The 17,325-nt window shown below is 35.6% G+C and overlaps 2 protein-coding genes across 6 annotated transcripts in view; one reads left to right on the top strand and one right to left on the bottom strand.

Moving 5' to 3' along the window:
• The first annotated feature begins 4,712 nt into the window (after positions 1-4,712).
• On the top strand, positions 4,713-15,724 carry SYCP3 (synaptonemal complex protein 3). The gene is made up of 8 exons (XM_036107291.2): positions 4,713-4,920; positions 5,417-5,483; positions 5,629-5,663; positions 8,527-8,644; positions 9,471-9,570; positions 13,290-13,388; positions 15,439-15,543; positions 15,671-15,724. The coding sequence occupies exons 1-8, from the start codon at positions 4,788-4,790 to the stop codon at positions 15,722-15,724; spliced, it is 711 nt and encodes a 236-aa protein (XP_035963184.2). The 5' UTR covers positions 4,713-4,787.
• CHPT1 (choline phosphotransferase 1) overlaps positions 15,581-17,325 on the bottom strand; it is a 31,267-nt gene continuing 29,522 nt past the window's right edge. For all 5 annotated transcript variants that reach the window (XR_013449321.1, XR_013449322.1, XM_036107043.2 and 2 more), the window contains one exon: positions 15,581-15,750. Coding sequence is in view for 3 of the 5 variants with exons in the window: in XM_036107043.2 (XP_035962936.2) it covers positions 15,706-15,750 (45 nt within the window). In the remaining 2 variants the exon portion in view is untranslated. The remainder of the gene's footprint in view (positions 15,751-17,325) is intronic.

Genomic DNA, 17,325 nt, shown 5'->3' with positions numbered 1-17,325 from the left:
GTGGCAGGGATGGGTAAAACAGGTGATGGGGATTAAGGAGTGCACTTGCTGTGATGAGCATCTGATGTTTTATGGAAAGGTTGAATCACTATATTGTATACCTGAAACTAATATTACACTGTATGTACACTAACTGGAATTTAAATAAAAACTTAAAAAAAGTCAAGGTTTTTCTTCTTAGACACAAGATGATGCTAAAAGTCACATTTTTAAAAATGCAAAAGGGTGCCTGGGTGGCTCAGTCAGTTAACTGTCTGCCTCCAGCTCAGGTCATGCTCCCAGGGTCCTGGGATTGAGTCCTGCACTGGGCTCCCTGCTCAGCGGGGAGCCTGCTTCTCCCTCTCTCTCTCTGCCCCTCCATGCTCGCTCTCTCTCTCAAATAAATAAATTAAATATTTTTTAAAATGCAAGAATAGCTAGGAAACCCTGAAAAAAATAGCTATGAGGGGCAAGGGGCCTACCAAATATTAAAATATGCTCATGGGGCACCTACGTGGTGCAGTTGGTTAAGTTTCCAATCTTAGTTTTGGCTCAGGTTGTGATCTCACCGTGGTGAGGTTGATCCCTGAGTGGGGATGGGGATCCCCACTAAGCGGGGAGTCAGCTTGAGACTCTCTCTCTCTCTCTCCCCCCTCTCTCTCTTGCCCCTCCCACTCTGTGCACTAGTGCTTTCTATAATAAGTAAATCTTTAATATATATATATACACACTCACAAGTGTCTATAATTCAGTGTGGTACTGGTACATGAATGATAGGTCAGTGGAATGTAACAAAATCCAGATGTTAACCCAACTCCTTATGGAAATCTAGTGTATAATAAAGATAGTATTTTGAAATCAAGCAGGGGGCAAAGGTTGACGTTTTAGTAAATGATGTTGGGATAATTGGATAGATATTTGGAAAAAGATGAAATTAGATCTGTTCCTCACACTATATACAATTCTGTCTGCCCTTCAGAGTTTACATTCTAAGGGGGTTGGGGAAGACAATAAAGCAAATAAATTACATTTATAATAAAAAATGGTAAGTGCTAGGAGAAAGGTATACGGGGAAGGGGAATAGGGAAAGAGAAGTAAGGTGCAGAGTTTGCATTTACAATATCTAAAAGTAGGGGCAGAAAAGCCTCACTGATGTGAATACTAGCATTTGAACAAAGACTTGATAACACAGAGCAAGTGATGTACATAGACTTCATTCCAAACTAGGTAAAAGCAGAAAATTACAAGCCAATCTCAGTCATGAAAATGGACACAAAATGCTGTATAAACCAAACATAGCAACATGCTTAAAAAGCTAATTTATCATCATCAACTTGGGTATATCACAGGAATGTAGGTTTGGTTTAACATTAGAAAAACAAATGAATCTCATTTACCACATTAACAAAATAAAGAGAAAAGATCATTTCAATAGATATAAAGATAATTAAATAAAATGCAGCACTCATTCATGATTTAAAACAGAATGACAAAACAAGCAAACAAAAAACTTACCGAACTACAAATAGAAGCTACATTTGCTAAAAGAGCATACAGCATCATCATTGTTAGTAGAAACCTTAGAAACATGACCTTTAAAATAGGGAAGAATGTTCAGTACTGATGCTTCTATTCATCTTTATACTAAACATTCTAGCAAGTACAGTCAGAAAAGAAAGGAAAAAAAGCCTAAGAATTAGAAACAAAACTGTCATTATTCACAGATGATATGATTATACGCTCTCAGCCTCTACAAATTATATCCAGCTGGATATAAGAATAAGATCAATATCAGAAATCAATTGGATTTTTATATACCAGCAATAACAATATAATCTATAAATAAATCTAATAACAGTGCAAACCCTGTACAGAGAAAAAAAGGACTAACTTTATTGATTGATATTAAACAAGTTCTAAATAAATGGAAAATACGCTATATTCAAGAATAGGAAGACTGATTTCCTCAAACTGAGCTCTAGATTCAGTGCAATTCCAATCAAAATCCAACAGGTTTGTTTGTTTGTTTGTTTTTCATGGAACTTGGAAAACAGATTCTAAAATTTACATGAAAAACAAAAGTTCAAGAATACACAGAATACTCCCAAAGACAATAAGGTATGAGACTTGCCCTATTAGATACCAAAGATAGGGCAACCCCTTCGGGTCGCCTCCCTTCTTGGGAACTTTGTACTATCACTTTGCTATCGCTCAAAAAACCTTGCTTTGCTGCCCACCAAAAAAAAAAAAAAAAGATACCAAAGATATAATAAAGCTGGAATGATGAAAACTGTGGTTTTGGCACGGGGAAAGGCACGACTCGCCAGTGGAACAGGTTAAAGCCGCAAACTCAAAAAAACATGTAGAAACTTATACGAAGGAACATAGCTGTTATAGGGAAAGCATGCACTATTCAATAAATTGGGTTCCACATGGGGTAAAAAAAAGTAATTGGATCCTACTTTGACACCAGGCACAAAAATCGATTCTAAATGAACAAAGACTTAAAAAATAAAAAATAAAACTTAAAACCTTTATATTTTTATGACTTTAGGATAAAGATGTTTCTTTGAAAAGATACAGAAAAAGTAATAAAGATTAATATCCAGCATATATAAAGACTTATAAATCAACAAAAAAAAACCTCAAATAGGTATTTTGAGGAAAAGGAAATGCAAATAGCAAATAAGTATAACAACAGTTTAATTTTATGAGTGATTGGAGAAATATAAAGCAGACCCCAAAGCAGTATCACTTTGTACCTCCTAGAATGGCAAAATTAAGAAATCTGACTATACCGGGGAGCCTGGATGGCTCAGTTGTTAAGCATCTGCCTTCAGCTCAGGTCATTGTCCCAGGGTCCTGGGATCGAGCCCCACATTGGACTCCCTGCTCCGCGGGAAGCCTGCTTCTCCCTCTCCCACTCACCCTGCTTGTGTTCCCTCTCGCTGTGTCTCTATCTGTCAAATAAATAAATAATATCTTTAAAAAAGAAAGAAATCTGACTATACCAAGTGGTGAGTATACTAAATAATGGGAACTCACTCTACTCTGTTGGTGGGGACATAAATTGGAAACCAGTTCAGCATTACTGAATATCATCCATTTTATGACCTAGCAACTTCACACCTAGATTCTCTGCAAAAACTTTAGCATATATGCGTAAGATCAAAATTTCGTAGTGGCACTGTTTATACAGGCTATGCTCTGAAAGCAACCCACATGTGCATGGTCAAGAAAATCAATGAATAAACTGTGAAAGTGAGGCACAATAAAATGTCATACAGCAGTGAAAACGAAAGAAATATGGCTACACCTAATAATAGATTCTTAGTGACACGTGAAGTAAAAAGTGAGTGGCAGAATATTACAAAGAATATGGTATTATTATTATTATTTTTTTTTTTGGTATCACCCAGACACAAAACCAAGCAAAGTTAAGGACACTTACGTGTGGTAACAAAACGTAGAAAATGGGAGGGACGACGATTTTTCAGGATAATTAAAACAATATCTCTGAAATTGGGGGCGGGGATAGGATGGAAAGGATTTCCTGAGAAAATGCCAAGGGTTCTGGTACAATTCTACTTCACAAATTAGGTCATATGTTCATCATGTTTTGTAACTTATATATTCTGCAACTTTCAAATATAAAAATTTTAAAAACTTAAGTTAAAAAAAAAAACTAGACAGGAACATACCTCAAGAGCGCTTGCCGGCGTACGCAGCGGCCCGCCGCAAGGCACTCTGGGTCAGCAGTCTCGTGGTCAGTTGCCCGTGGGGGCGGAGCCTGTGGCCTTCTATACGCACGCGCGCAGCTACCAGCCAATCAGCGACGCCCTCAGGCGAGACGACCCTGGCTTTTCTCCCGCGTGAATTCTGAGTTGCTTCAGAGGAGCGTCACGCTAGCCAAGCGTGAGCCTCGGGTGAGGAGATGAGGGGGTGGGGGCTGGAGTGGCAGGGACACCTGTCTGGAGACCTATAGCTGTGGGTGGTCTTTGGCCATTGGGTTTTTTTTTTTAGGCGTGAGAAGGGGAGGACTTTGTCTAGCGCGAGAGTCTGAGCCAGAGGCTACTCTCGATCTGTGAGGTAAATCTTTCCTATTGGCTCTACTTGGGGCCTCTGACAGGAAAATGAAGTCAGTGAACTTCACTGAGGGCAGGACCTTGAGCAGGCGCGGGGCGGGTGGAAAGCCGAGGGCTGAACGGAGTCTGACTGGTCACGACGCCCTGGGCAAGTTTATATCCTCCGGGGAGCAGTGTGGGCCTTCGTCCCTCTGCGCGTCTCTCCCTCGTGCCCGCCCCAAACCTGTCAGAAACAGAATGAACTAAGGGCTTCTCTTCCTTTGTCCTCGATGTCTGTGTTGTGAAAATCTTAGGCGTAATCGTTATTTCTCAAAGCACAGATTGCAGAACGTTTTCATTTTATATTTATTTTGCTGTGAACTTATTTTGGGGCATGCTCACAGGATCGAACCTGTCAACAACTACAATTTCACTTTGTGACGGAAATGCACAGACTAGAATCTAGCCCGAATTTAGCCAGAATCTGACAGAGGCCGGATTAAAATTCAGATCTCATAGCCCTCAGATGCCAACTCTCCATCGCCGCACACCTGGAATCAGGGTCGATGCTGTCATTATCTTCTTTGTTAATTTTGGGCCAACAAAATAAGTGAGGAGACTCCTAAAATGTTATTCAACTAAGACAAACTTTATTTGATACCGCTAATTTTGAAATTTACCAATTTACTTACATGGTGTCTTTGGATTCAGATTTATTTTTTAAAAGTCAGAAAACATCTAAATATGGTGCCCTCTGGAAGAAAACATACAGGGAAATCTGGGAAGCCATCAACGGAGGATCAGATTTTAAGAGCCTATGACTTTGAGAAAGAAGATAAAAAAGATCTGAGTGGTTCAGAGGAGGATGTTACTGAAGGTACAGTATATCTAATATTGTTGGGCAGTCACCATGTCCTGTAGTTCATTTGTCTGGGATGCACTACATTTTAGACTATAATAAAACTTTATTTGTAAAGCATTTTCATATACTTCATGTTTCTCATTTGGAGTTTGAAAAGTTTACACAGCATCTCTTACCTTTATAGTCATTATTCTCCAGATGTCTGTTTCATAAATAAATAAGTAAATAAACCTAACTATAGCATAAATATATATAATATGTAAAAATAAATAAAAACCTGGCTTACTATGACATTAACACAGGAAGGCTTGCAAAATTGTTTCTATAAAATGGTCCTGGATCCTGATTTAATTCCATCTAAACTGCAGAGCAAGTACTGTATTTATATCTGCTTTAAAAAGTTATGTTGGCACAAAAGCCTAAAAGTCCTCAAAATTAAGATATACCATTAAAAATTACTAAAATGGAATATTTAGTTTCAAAAATATTTTCTTTTTTATTGTCAATGCAGGGAAGACTCCAGTAATTGATAAGCATGGGAAGAAAAGGACTTCTGCAGCAATATTTGAAGATATGGGGTGATGTGCTCAAAATATTTTTTTCTGTTACATAAAGTCCTTTAAGAAAAGTCTACTTTGGTTGTCCAATGAGTATTGTTGTAAAATACATTGTATGTGTGATATTTCAATCTTTAATTAAAAATTTTTTAATGTAATTTCACAGGGGTGAAGTACAAAATATGCTGGAAAAATTTGGAGGTATGTTTTAGGAGATATTTGTTTTTTAAGATAATTATTTTAAGCCATATAACACATAATCTGTGTAATAGGAAATGTTAATCAGTGGACTATAAGACTGTTACCTAATGCTTTGTCCTCATATATAAGGTTTTGCCTAAGTATGTGTGATTCAGCTACATAGATTTCCTTACTCTCCAGTTGTCAATGTGAAGAGTAAGAATGGTATTAACAATGGTGAGGTAAGAATGGTTTTTTATTTTATATATGTGTGAATTTAGAGAACTGTGCAATTTTAGAACAAAAATGGAAGGGGAATGTCTCTATCCCTATTTGTGTGAACTTTCACAAACTCAAGGACTAAGTGTTAAAAACACACATATCTTTATATATGTCAGTTTTTCATTTTCTCAATTTAGTTATTTTCTATGACATTCCTGTGTTCTTTTTTCTTTTTTTTTTAAATTTTATTTATTTATTTGACAGAGAGAGACAGCGAGTGAGGGAACACAGGCAGGGGGAGTGGGGGAGGGAGAAGCAGGCTTCCCGCGGAGCAGGGAGCCTGATGCGGGGCTCGATCCCAGGCCCCCCGGATCATGACCTGAGCGGAAGGCAGACACTTAAAGACTGAGCCACCCAGGTACCCCACCTGTGTTCTTTTCTTAGGGGCAGTATAAATCGAACCCTTTAAAATACCTCTTTATTGTTATTTTTTACATTATTAAACTATGTAGTTTAGAAAGGTAACCCTGCTAGCTAGTAAGAAGTACATAATCAGATAAAAAGTTAATAAACCGAGGTGCCTGAGTGGCTCAGTCGTTAAGCGTCTGCCTTCGGCTCAGGTCATGATCCCGGGGTCCTGGGATCGAGCCCCGCATCAGGCTCCCTGCTCCGCGGGAAGCCTGCTTCTCTCTCTCCCACTCCCCCTGCTTGTGTTCCCTCTCTCACTGTGTCTCTCTCTGTCAAATAAATAAATAAAATCTTAAAAAAAAAAAAAAGTTAAACCTTAAATGGTATCTTTGATATTAGTTACATTAACTGTGTTAGGGGATAGTATTCTTTTTTTTAAAGATTTTATTTATTTATTTGAGAGACAGAGAGCACACATGAGCCAGGGGAGGGGCAGAGGGAGAGAAGCAGACTCCCTGCCAAGCAGGGAGCCCAACACAATGTGATCTCCAGGACCTGGAGATTTTGACCTGAGCGAAACAGGGACACTTAACTGACTGAGCACCTAGGTGCCCCGGGGGATAGTATTCTTAAAAAAGAGTTAATAATTTGGCTCCTCTATATGGATTATTTATTCAGTCAAGTCTTTTTTGAAAGCTTTGCTCTATTTGGTGGCAGAAAAATGTTTGTTTTATAATCTTCTAAATTTATCATAGGTGGATATTAGAAATATAGAGTATTTGTATAGTAATACAAATCCATCATGATTACTGAAAAATAATTATTGATGGTAGATTCATAGTCATGTGTTTAGCAAAGCATTTTTTGAGGTATTAAAATTTTTATGAAATACAGTACTTATGGGTAAAAATGTCCTATAAAAAAAAGTTCTTGAAATCATTGTTATACACCTGATACTAATGTATAACATTGTGTGTCAACTATACTTCAGTAAGAAAAAAATTTTAGTAAGTCCAGGAAAAAAAAGTTCCATAAAAGTATTTAAAAAGGTTCTCGAATGAATTTATCAAGATATTTACTTAAGATGTTCCTACGCTTCGTTTTTATCTCTTTTGGTAAAAATTATATTTATTTATTTATTTATTTATTTTTATTTTTTTTTTTTTAAGATTTTTTTTTATTTATTTATTTGAGAGAGAGAGCACATGAGAGGGGGGAGGGTCAGAGGGAGAAGCAGACTCCCTGCTGAGCAGGGAGCCCGATGCGGGACTCGATCCAGGGACTCCAGGATCATGACCTGAGCCGAAGGCAGTCGCTTAACCAACTGAGCCACCCAGGCGCCCTAAAAATTATATTTAAAAGTATCACGGAGTGTATTTTTTAAAAATAATTTTCTTATTTAACTGTTTTTATCCTTTTTGGATTCTTTTTAGATTTTTTATTTACTTTTGTGAGAAGGAGAGCACGAGGGGAGGAGAGGGTGGCAGGCAGAGGGAGAGGCAGACTCTCTGCTGAGCAGGGAGCTCTGATGCAGGACTCCATCCCAGGACCCGGGGATCATGACCTGAGCCCGCGGTGGACACTTAATCGATTGAGCCACCCCTTTTTGGGTTCTTTTTAAAAATAATTTTGTGTGTTTCATATGATGAGTTCTAGCAATAACTCATCTACATGAGTTCTTTCATTTGGAGAGTATTTTACAAATTTAGAAAAATTTAGCCTTTATTAGTGTTTTCTCATGAGGAAGTTAAAGGTCTGTCTTTGAGACTCCCTTTTCTTTTTTCATGGTTAGCTTTTTTCAATCATCTCTAAATTAAAAACTTCAGTTAGGAAAATCAAAATAGGGATACTAATAGCTGAAAGTTTTCTTAGGAAAAAAAACAAATAATCTTGCTTTTTAATATTATACCTACTTTAAGATTTAATTTAAATTTTTTCAAAATTTCATTTATTTATTTGTCAGAGAAAGAGAGAGATTGAAAAAGAGAGAGAGAGAGTACAAGCAGGGGGAGCAACAGGCAGAGGGAGAAGCAGGCTTCCTGATGAGCAAGGAGCCCAATGCGGTACTTGATCCCAGGATCATAACCTGAACCGAAGGCAGAGGTTTAACCTACTGAACCACCCAGGCATCCCTAAGATTTATTTTTAAATGTCTTTCCAAAACAGTCGAACCAACTGTATCCCTATTTAATTTGAATGTGTGGGAACAAAATAATTTTCAACAAGTTTTAATGAATGTTCATTTTCGATAAAGCTGACATTAACAAGGCTCTTCTTGCCAAGAGAAAAAGACTAGAATTGTATACAAAGGCTTCTCTCAAAACTAGTAACCAGAAAATTGAACATGTTTGGAGAACCCAACAAGAGCAAAGGTAAGGTCGTTGGTTTTTTTCACAGCCATGACATTTGTATCATTTCTTAGTATTCATTGCTGTAAATTATGAAAAATACTATCCTCTTCTATTTATCGGGGTCTCTAGTAAAATATGTATTTGGCCTGATTTTTCTTTAAGTCTTTTTGTTCTATAACTTTCTTCATAGACTTGAGATATATTTCTTAGAAATCAATGCAGATTGTCTTTTTCTCCATTTAAATAACAACTGAGTTTTTTACTCTGAAGGTTATTCATATTCATTCTAGAAATGCACCAACTGAATAAAAATTAAATGTCATATAAATTATTAGCCTTGTGATAGTTACCTGCTTAACAATGTAGAAAGATCAGTCTTATTGTAAATATTACATCTGTGTGTTTTAGCTGAATTGACTTAATTGTTCTTTTTTACAAAATCATTGTTGTACCAAAGTGGGGAAAAATTAAGTGGAATATTTGTTTGGAAATCTTACATGATAAACATAATAACTTCACTGAATCTATCATATCGGAACCTATATTTGGTTGGAAAAAATAAAAAACTGCTTGGAGATGAAATGGACTTTTCTGGAAAAATTGCATATATAATAAAACTTCCATAGTTTTTAGGAACTAAAGCATGTGAGAGGGCTTTTCTGTTAGCTGGTTAGGAAAAGAAATACTTCCCAAATCAGCATAAATCATAATTTTACATTTTGGTTTCATATTTGAAAATTTAAGATGTCATTATTTCCTTCTTTAGTATTTATAAAGTATGTCAAATAAATTTTGTTTTGAATGTTTTGGTATACAGTATGAAAATATTCATTTTTGTGTTTTACAGGCAGAAGCTTTACCAAGAATATTCTCAGCAGTTTCTGACTTTGTTTCAGCAATGGGATATAGACATGCAGAAAGCTGAGGAACAAGAAGAAAAACTAGCTGTTAGTATCACGCTTAATTTTATAATCAGTTATAACCAAGTGTCAAGTAGGAATGGAGAGCCTAGCTGTGTAGTAGATCTGTGACACTCAGCTAGGTTCCATTTCCCATGCTGGCTATGTGTTTTGGTCCTGCTGAATGGTAAACCAGGGAATTACAAGCACATACCGTACTTACAAAAGCTGTTGGCCTTTGCTTCCTATATTGGTTGTGATTCTTGCAGTTCCAAGTGACAGAAATTGTCAAAGTACAAAAGAAGGATTATTAGTTTATATAAAAGAAGTCCAGGGGTAGTTTAACTTCAGGCATAGCTGGATGGGTATAAGAAAGAATTGCTTATATAGTGTCATTTGGGCACTGTCTCCAGTTTTTTTTTTTAAAGATTTTATTTAATTTTTTGAAGATTTATTTATTTGTCAGAGAGAGAGAGTGCACAAGCAGGGGGGAACAGCAGGCAAAGAGAGCAGCAGGCAGAGGAAGAAGCAGGCAAGACTTGATCCCAGGACCCTGGGATCATGACCCGAGCTGAAGGCAGATGCTTAACCAACTGAGCCACCCAGGTGTCCCTCTGTCTCCAATTCTTAATAGGCTCTTTCAGTGTGGTAAGCAAGATAGCTTCTTGCAATTTAAACTTACTACAAGTTTAGTAACCCCAGTCGACTGGGTTTTCCTCAATAACTAGCAGAAAGATAGTTTTGCTTGATAACTGGCAGAAAGAAAAGTCCTCTGGAGGAATATCACTGATCTAGTTTGGATCATTTGCCCATTCCTGAACCAGTCATTATGGCAAAGCATGGTTTACTCTTTTTTTTTTTTTTTTTTTAATGTTTTATTTATTTATTCATGAGAGTCAGAGAGAGAGAGAGAGACGCAGAGGCAGAGGGAGAAGCAGGCTCCCCTCCGAGCAGGGAGCCCGATGCGGGACTCGATCCCAGGATCCTGGGATCATGACCTGAGCCGAAGGCAGACGCTTAACCATCTGAGCCACCCAGGCGCCCTAGCATGGTTTACTCTTAATGGCCAGACTTGTGTTACATGCCCATTTCTATGGGAGATGGGAGTGAGCACCACCCATATATTATGTAACTACATTTTAACTATCCTTTTATTTCATTCTTTCATTTATAAAATTATCACATTTCTTATTTAAGATCTCAGGTACTATTCATATTAAATAATTTTAGGGCTTGGTTGGGCAGCTCAGTTTTGGAAAGGTTAATATGAAACATCCAAGAGAATGTGTTGAGTAGGCCACTGGTATAGGAGTCTATAGAGTTCTGAAAAGAGATGAGTTGAACATACAAAGTTGGAAATTCTCAACATAAAGACAGCATTTAAGCCGTGAGATTGGATGAGATCACCAAGGGAGTGATTGTAAATGTAAAAGGGAGGTCTAAGAACTGAGTTCTGGAATAAGTACTTCAGTGTTTAGAGTTCAAGAAGATAAGAGATAACCAGTAAAAGAGACTGAGAATGAGTGACCTAATAGGAAAAAAATGACTCCAAGTGAAGTCAAGAAAGCCTTTTAAGAGGGAGAGAGGATTAACTTTGTTATATGCTGCAATGGGTGAAATAGGGTGGATTTGGCAATGTCAAGGTTGTTGGCATTCTTGATCAGAATTATTTTGGTAGAAAAGGGAGTGCAAAAACTTGATTAGAATGAGTATAAGAAAGAATAGGAAAGAAAGAAATAGGGTGGTGGCCTGAGTAGAAGAGGAATAGTGTGTGGTTTTGTTTAAGAATGTAGAAAGAGCAACATGTTTGTGTGCTAACGAATAATTTTGAGGGAAAAATAAAAAGTAATGGAAAGAGGGGGACAGTTGTTGAATTCTTAGAATGGTTGGAACATATGAAGAAATTGGTGGTAGCAGAGAACAAGGATAGTTCATCCTTAAAAACAGGGAAGAAGGTAGAGTATGTGAGCACAGATGTAGGTACGTAGGTAGAAATGGTGATGAAGATTCAACGTTCTCTTTGGATTACTTGTGTTTCTTTAGTGAAATAATTAAGGTCCTTGGATGATAGAAAAAACATGTTGCCTTTTGAGGTCAAATGAGAAGGTATAAAATACTTTCTTGGGTGGATCAGTGAATGGACTAGAGAAATATAATTTCCAAGCAGCATTAAGGATCGAAGTTAGGCTTGTGATAACAGTGATTACAATTTAGAGTGAGACATATCAGCGTAATTGTGGGCTTTTCTCCAGTCATGATCAGCTGCAGGGATGTAGGCAGAGTAGCTGGAGTTGAATTTTCCAGGATTGGGGTTTAGCCAAACAAGTACGACAGAGTAAGAATAGGGCAGGATATATATATGAAAGGGGTAATTATGATTGACCATAGAATTTAAGCTGGGAAGAAAGTGAGGACATGGGAATAGGGATAGGGGACAGTGAAAACTAGGTATAGGATGAGTAGATTTTAGGTATTGATAGAGATTATTGAGTTGTAATACTAAGAGTGAGTCAGAATGGTAGGCAGGTAGTGGTTGAATAGTGGGCTGTTTGGAGAAACAGCATGAATAATGAGTGGTTAGACCTGGATTCTGGAAACATACTCTTTGGAATCACATCCTGGTATGCCCAAATGCTAGATGTGAAACTGGAAAAATTATCTTTATGTCTCAGTTTCCTTATCTATGAAAGGGGAGTAATAATACCTGTCTCATAGAGTTGAGGATTAAATGCGTTCTGAGGATTAAATGCGTTCATACATAATATGTTTATTTAAAAAGAATTCAGGGGCGCCTGGGTGGCTCAGTCGTTAAGCGTCTGCCTTCGGCTCAGGTCATGATCCCAGAGTCCTGGGATTGAGCCCCACATCGGGCTCCCTGCCCCGTGGGAAGCCTGCTTCTCCCTCTCCCACTCCCCCTGCTTGTGTTCCTTCTCTCGCTTTGTCTCTGTCAAATAAATAAAATCTTAAAAATAAATAAATAAAAAAAATTAAGAGTGGTGTCTAACACAGAGTTAATATGACATTTTCTATTGTTAATACTATGTAGAAGTTGTAGTTATTGGCAATGACAAAATCTAGGATATGAGCATGTTTGTGAATGGCTAAAGTAGGGTGGGGGACAAAACCATTGGTGGAAAGTAGGCCAAGAAACTGAAAGATCAGCATCATTGGAAGGATCATACATGTTGATACGGAAAAGCACCAAGAATTAAAACATATTTCGAGTATTGTTGGGGTGCCTCGGTGGCTCAGGTAAGCGTCCGACTCTTTTTTTTTTTTTTTAAGTTTTTATTTATTTGTCAGAGAGTGAGTGAGCAAGCACGAGCAGGGAAAGATGCAGGCAGAGGGAGAAGCAGGATCCCTGCTGAGCAAGGAGCCCACTGCTGGAGTCGATGTGGGACTTGATCTCAGGACCCTGGGATCATGACCTGAGCTGAAGGCAGATGCTTAACCAACTGAGCCACCCAGGGGTCCCTAAGTATCTGACTCTTGATTTCAGGGTTGTGAGTTTAAGCCCTGTGTTGGGCTCCACATTGGGCATAGAGCCTACATTAAAAAACAAAAACAAAACTATTTTGAGTATTGTTAAGTGTTCGTACTAAATGACTGGTAGGATTATTATTGTTGTATATTAGTGATGAACTTGGTCATAATAGTTGAAACTGTTGATTTAAAAACCATTCCTTTTTAAGTTCAATGTAGAATTATTTTTTACTAAATTTTAAATTTTACCCAAATTGTTAAATTTTTTTCTTTTACATTTGTAGAACATGTTTCGACAGCAACAAAAGGTTTTTCAACAATCTAGAATTGTTCAGAGCCAGAGACTGAAAACAATTAGACAGTTATATGAGCAGTTCATAAAGGTCTGTTGTATTTGGTTATGTAATACATTCTTATATAACATTATATTTGGAAGTAGAAGAAAATTTTTTCCTTCTAAGTTTAAGGGAAAAAACATTTTGCTTATTATATATTTTAAATTTTTAACTACTTTCCATTTTGACTTGTGTTAAATATATTTTTACTTTATGATTCTAATGTTTTTGTGGGGATTCTTCAAAACAGGAAATGGTAAATTGGGAATTTTATTTAAATGTATATAATGTGCATAAAATTCATACTTTAATAGCTCTGTCTTAACTGAAAATAGAAAGTCCGTGAGTCATTTCTAGGTAGTCTTTTACTTGTCTTTGTATCTCCAGTGTTTGCTAAATAGAAAATACCCAATTGAAAATGAGGAATATTTTTTATTTTCTAATGTAATATATATGTATTTTATGGCATATTTCCTTTTAGGATTATTACAGTGACTAAAAATGGCTTTATATGCCATCTTATAATAAGAGATGGCCCAGACTTATAATAGAATGAAAAAGCCAGAGGATTAAAAAGTTGTGGATTGAGAAATTATCTGACACATATGCATATTAGTGAATTGTGGTTTTTGGCATTGACGTCTTACTCATGCAGATATATATTTATTTTTTAGTAACTGTTTATAGGAGTTCATTGGAATCCTGCCCATACTTTTTTTTTTTTTTTGATGTGGGGATTCTTTTAGATAATCTTGTTCAAATGTTAAAATGTCACCCTTTTAAAGGAATCGGGATGCTCTGAGTAAACTAGTAGTTTTAAACCAATTATTTTTAAAGAACCTTACTATGTATGTATACCAGAGTTACTTTAAGTGTTTCCAATCAGCTTGCTCTAATGCTCCCTAAAAACCATTTAATTGGTGTGAAGATTGATAAAGTACTAAAAAAGATTTCTTCTAAATCTTATCACTAAATGTTACCACTTAGGCTACGAACTTTAGTATTATATTTGACTTCTACATCTCCCTTATTCTTCATATCCAGTTATTAGTAGGTCCTGTAATTTTTATTTCTGCAGTGGTTCCTTTTTTTAATTCCCAGAGCTATTATCCTAGTTTACAGCCGCATCATTCTTTGCTTGTACTATTAAACCTCAACTGATTTTTTTCTATTCTCTAAACTACCCTTCATAGGTCGGTCATATTATCTTCACTCCTGAAAAAATCAATAGTTACTCATTTTCAGTTCTTAGGTATTCAGGTACCCTCCCATAATGTGATTCTTTCTCTCTCTATGCTTCAATTGTTAACATTTGTCCTGTAACTCCCACCCCTCCAGATAATTGCCTTCTCTAAATCTCTAAACTCACTGATTGTGTACTTCCATGCTTTTACTTATGCTCTTGCTGTAAAATACTTTTACTTTTTCTTTCTCTATTGAAATCTTACTCTTTTGCCAACTAAATTGGAATCAATCCCTATTCTCTACTCTGTAGTCACAACAAGTTGCATTTCCATTCCTACTATAAAATTTTGCATTATTTCTGTTTACATATTTCTTACTGGAATAAGGGAGTGATCATGTATTAATATTTTTTAATTTCTCCACAACACTTAATATAATACTTTTTATATAGTAGGATCACTATTTGTTAGATGAATAATATTTATAACCTAATTTTTCATAAATTGAAAAAAGAGGTATATTACAGATCATTTTATTCCTTCTTATGAATTCACATCACATTGATGATTAGTCATAATAATAACTACCTGATATTTAGAAAGCTTATTAGAAATTTTTTAAATTACAGTATTTTTTTTTTGTTCTATTTTGACCTTAGCAGCTCATTAACCCATTATTTTGAGCAAAATACACTACTCTTATACCTCCTATAATATTTGATCCATGTCTGATGCTTTTATTCCTTGAATGGGTATTTTGGTTTCCACTATTACTTACAATATTTTAATTTGGAATGAAAAATGTACATTATTTGAATATTAAAAAGTTCCTACTTCTGAAAATTAATTCTACAAGTTTAGAATCTGAGATAAAAAGTGGTAGTTTGTAACTGAACTAGCCTTTTGTGTTTTAGAGTATGGAGGACTTGGAGAAGAATCATGATAATCTACTTACTGGTGCACAAAATGAACTTAGAAAAGAAATGGCTATGTTGCAAAAAAAAATTATGATGGAAACTGTAAGTCATTATATTTTAAATTGAAAAAAATGAGTAATGCAAGCATTGAAATATTTTATTTGCTGAAATATGTATAACACTTATCTAAAAATTAAACAAATGTTTAATATTTCCTTTCATGTAACAGCAGCAGCAAGAGATGGCAAGTGTTCGAAAGTCTCTTCAGTCCATGTTATTCTGATGACTCTTTGAAGGAAGAACTTGAACCTAAGTAATACGATACAATTATAACATTAGCTATGAGGCATGTAATTCTTTTAGAGTGGTTTAAAATTTCTAGTTTAAAATAATACATCGTGTTAATTGTTAGCTTAAGTGCAAGAACCCTCCTTCTGTTAACCTTTACATAAAGCTGAACAGTTATGTGAGTAGTAGCAATTCCTAAATTATATATACCAAGCTTCCAGCTCTTTAATAGTTAATAGTGAATTTTTCTCTTTAATACTTGTCAATTAACTTTTAGCAATAAAGATGATTTAATTTCAGGTTTTGGCTTCTTTAGTATATTTGTATTAGTCCCAAAGGGACTATAGAAGGTTACATTGTTCTTCTTTGAGAAAAAATATACAAAATATATGTTATATGTACATTCTACTGTATATACTTAAGTTACACAGCCAATTCTAACGAAAGTACGATTTCAAAAGAAAATTTATGCTATTGACTTATATAATTTATTAAAAACCCAAGTTTGTGTTCTGAAATAAATTAAACTACTAAAAGCCATTAAGAAAACCAAACAAGATATATAAGTATCAGTTTTAAGACATGGATTTGTGACTATGTCATTTCCACAAAGACCTCAGAATGCCGTTTAATTGGGCTTGGTCCACAATTAAATGACACATGCCCTTAGTAATGATTAAAAGCATATCATTAACATACGTAATTACTTATGGTTTAAATACTTGACATCTGTCTTTAAATTACCTAGAAAATATTTTGTTTTTCGGTTTTAATATTCAGTAAATATATGGAAGTTTGATTACATTCATTTCCAAACTTGAACAGTTAACTTTATACCTTGTCACTAAAAATCTGCATTTTTTAAACATAGAATAACATATGAAACACTAGATTTAATAAATATTAAATCGTTTCAGCATTTGTTTGAAGTATGTCAGCTAAACTTATTATTTTTTGCTGAAATTGCTTTCGTTGAATCATTCAAAACAAAAAATATCCCCATTAGGAGGAGAGGATTGGTTTTCTCCTGTTTTTTCATGTTTTAAATTCTAATTTTTGCCCCTATAACCCACCTTTACCTTAGTTTTAAGGTTTTCCAAGTTTTATTTTTTATTTATTTATTTTTAAGATTTTATTTATTTATTTGACAGAGAGAGAGACAGCAAGAGACAGAACACAAGCAGGGGGGTGGGAGAGGATGAAGCAGCAGGCTTCCCACTGAGCAGGGACCCTGGGATCATGACCTGAGCCGAAGGCAGACACTTAATGACTGAGCCACCCAGGCGCCCAGATTTTCCAAGTTTTAAAAAGCAAGTCCATACTGATTCTCTTTTTTTTAAATATGACAACTTATATAGGAAGAAATTAACGATTATCTAACATTAAGGAGCCAGTTCCTAAATTTTGTAAAGGACTTCTTTAAAGCCAAAGTTTATGTTGGAATATAAATCTTAAGTACCATTCAAACACTTGAAAAATTCCTATCTGAGTTTGAGTTAAAGTTAGAAGCAAAATAAGTACTCCAGAGTGGTTTCTGTGTACTTCATTCACATATTTTTTCCTTTCAAGGAATATCAACTTTCATTATTTTTTCAA

This window comes from Halichoerus grypus, chromosome 6 (assembly GCF_964656455.1).
Source record: "Halichoerus grypus chromosome 6, mHalGry1.hap1.1, whole genome shotgun sequence".
Classification (NCBI taxonomy): domain Eukaryota; kingdom Metazoa; phylum Chordata; class Mammalia; order Carnivora; family Phocidae; genus Halichoerus; species Halichoerus grypus.
The sequence above is the reverse complement of the archived record's forward strand: the minus strand, read 5'-3'. Positions and strand labels throughout refer to the sequence as shown.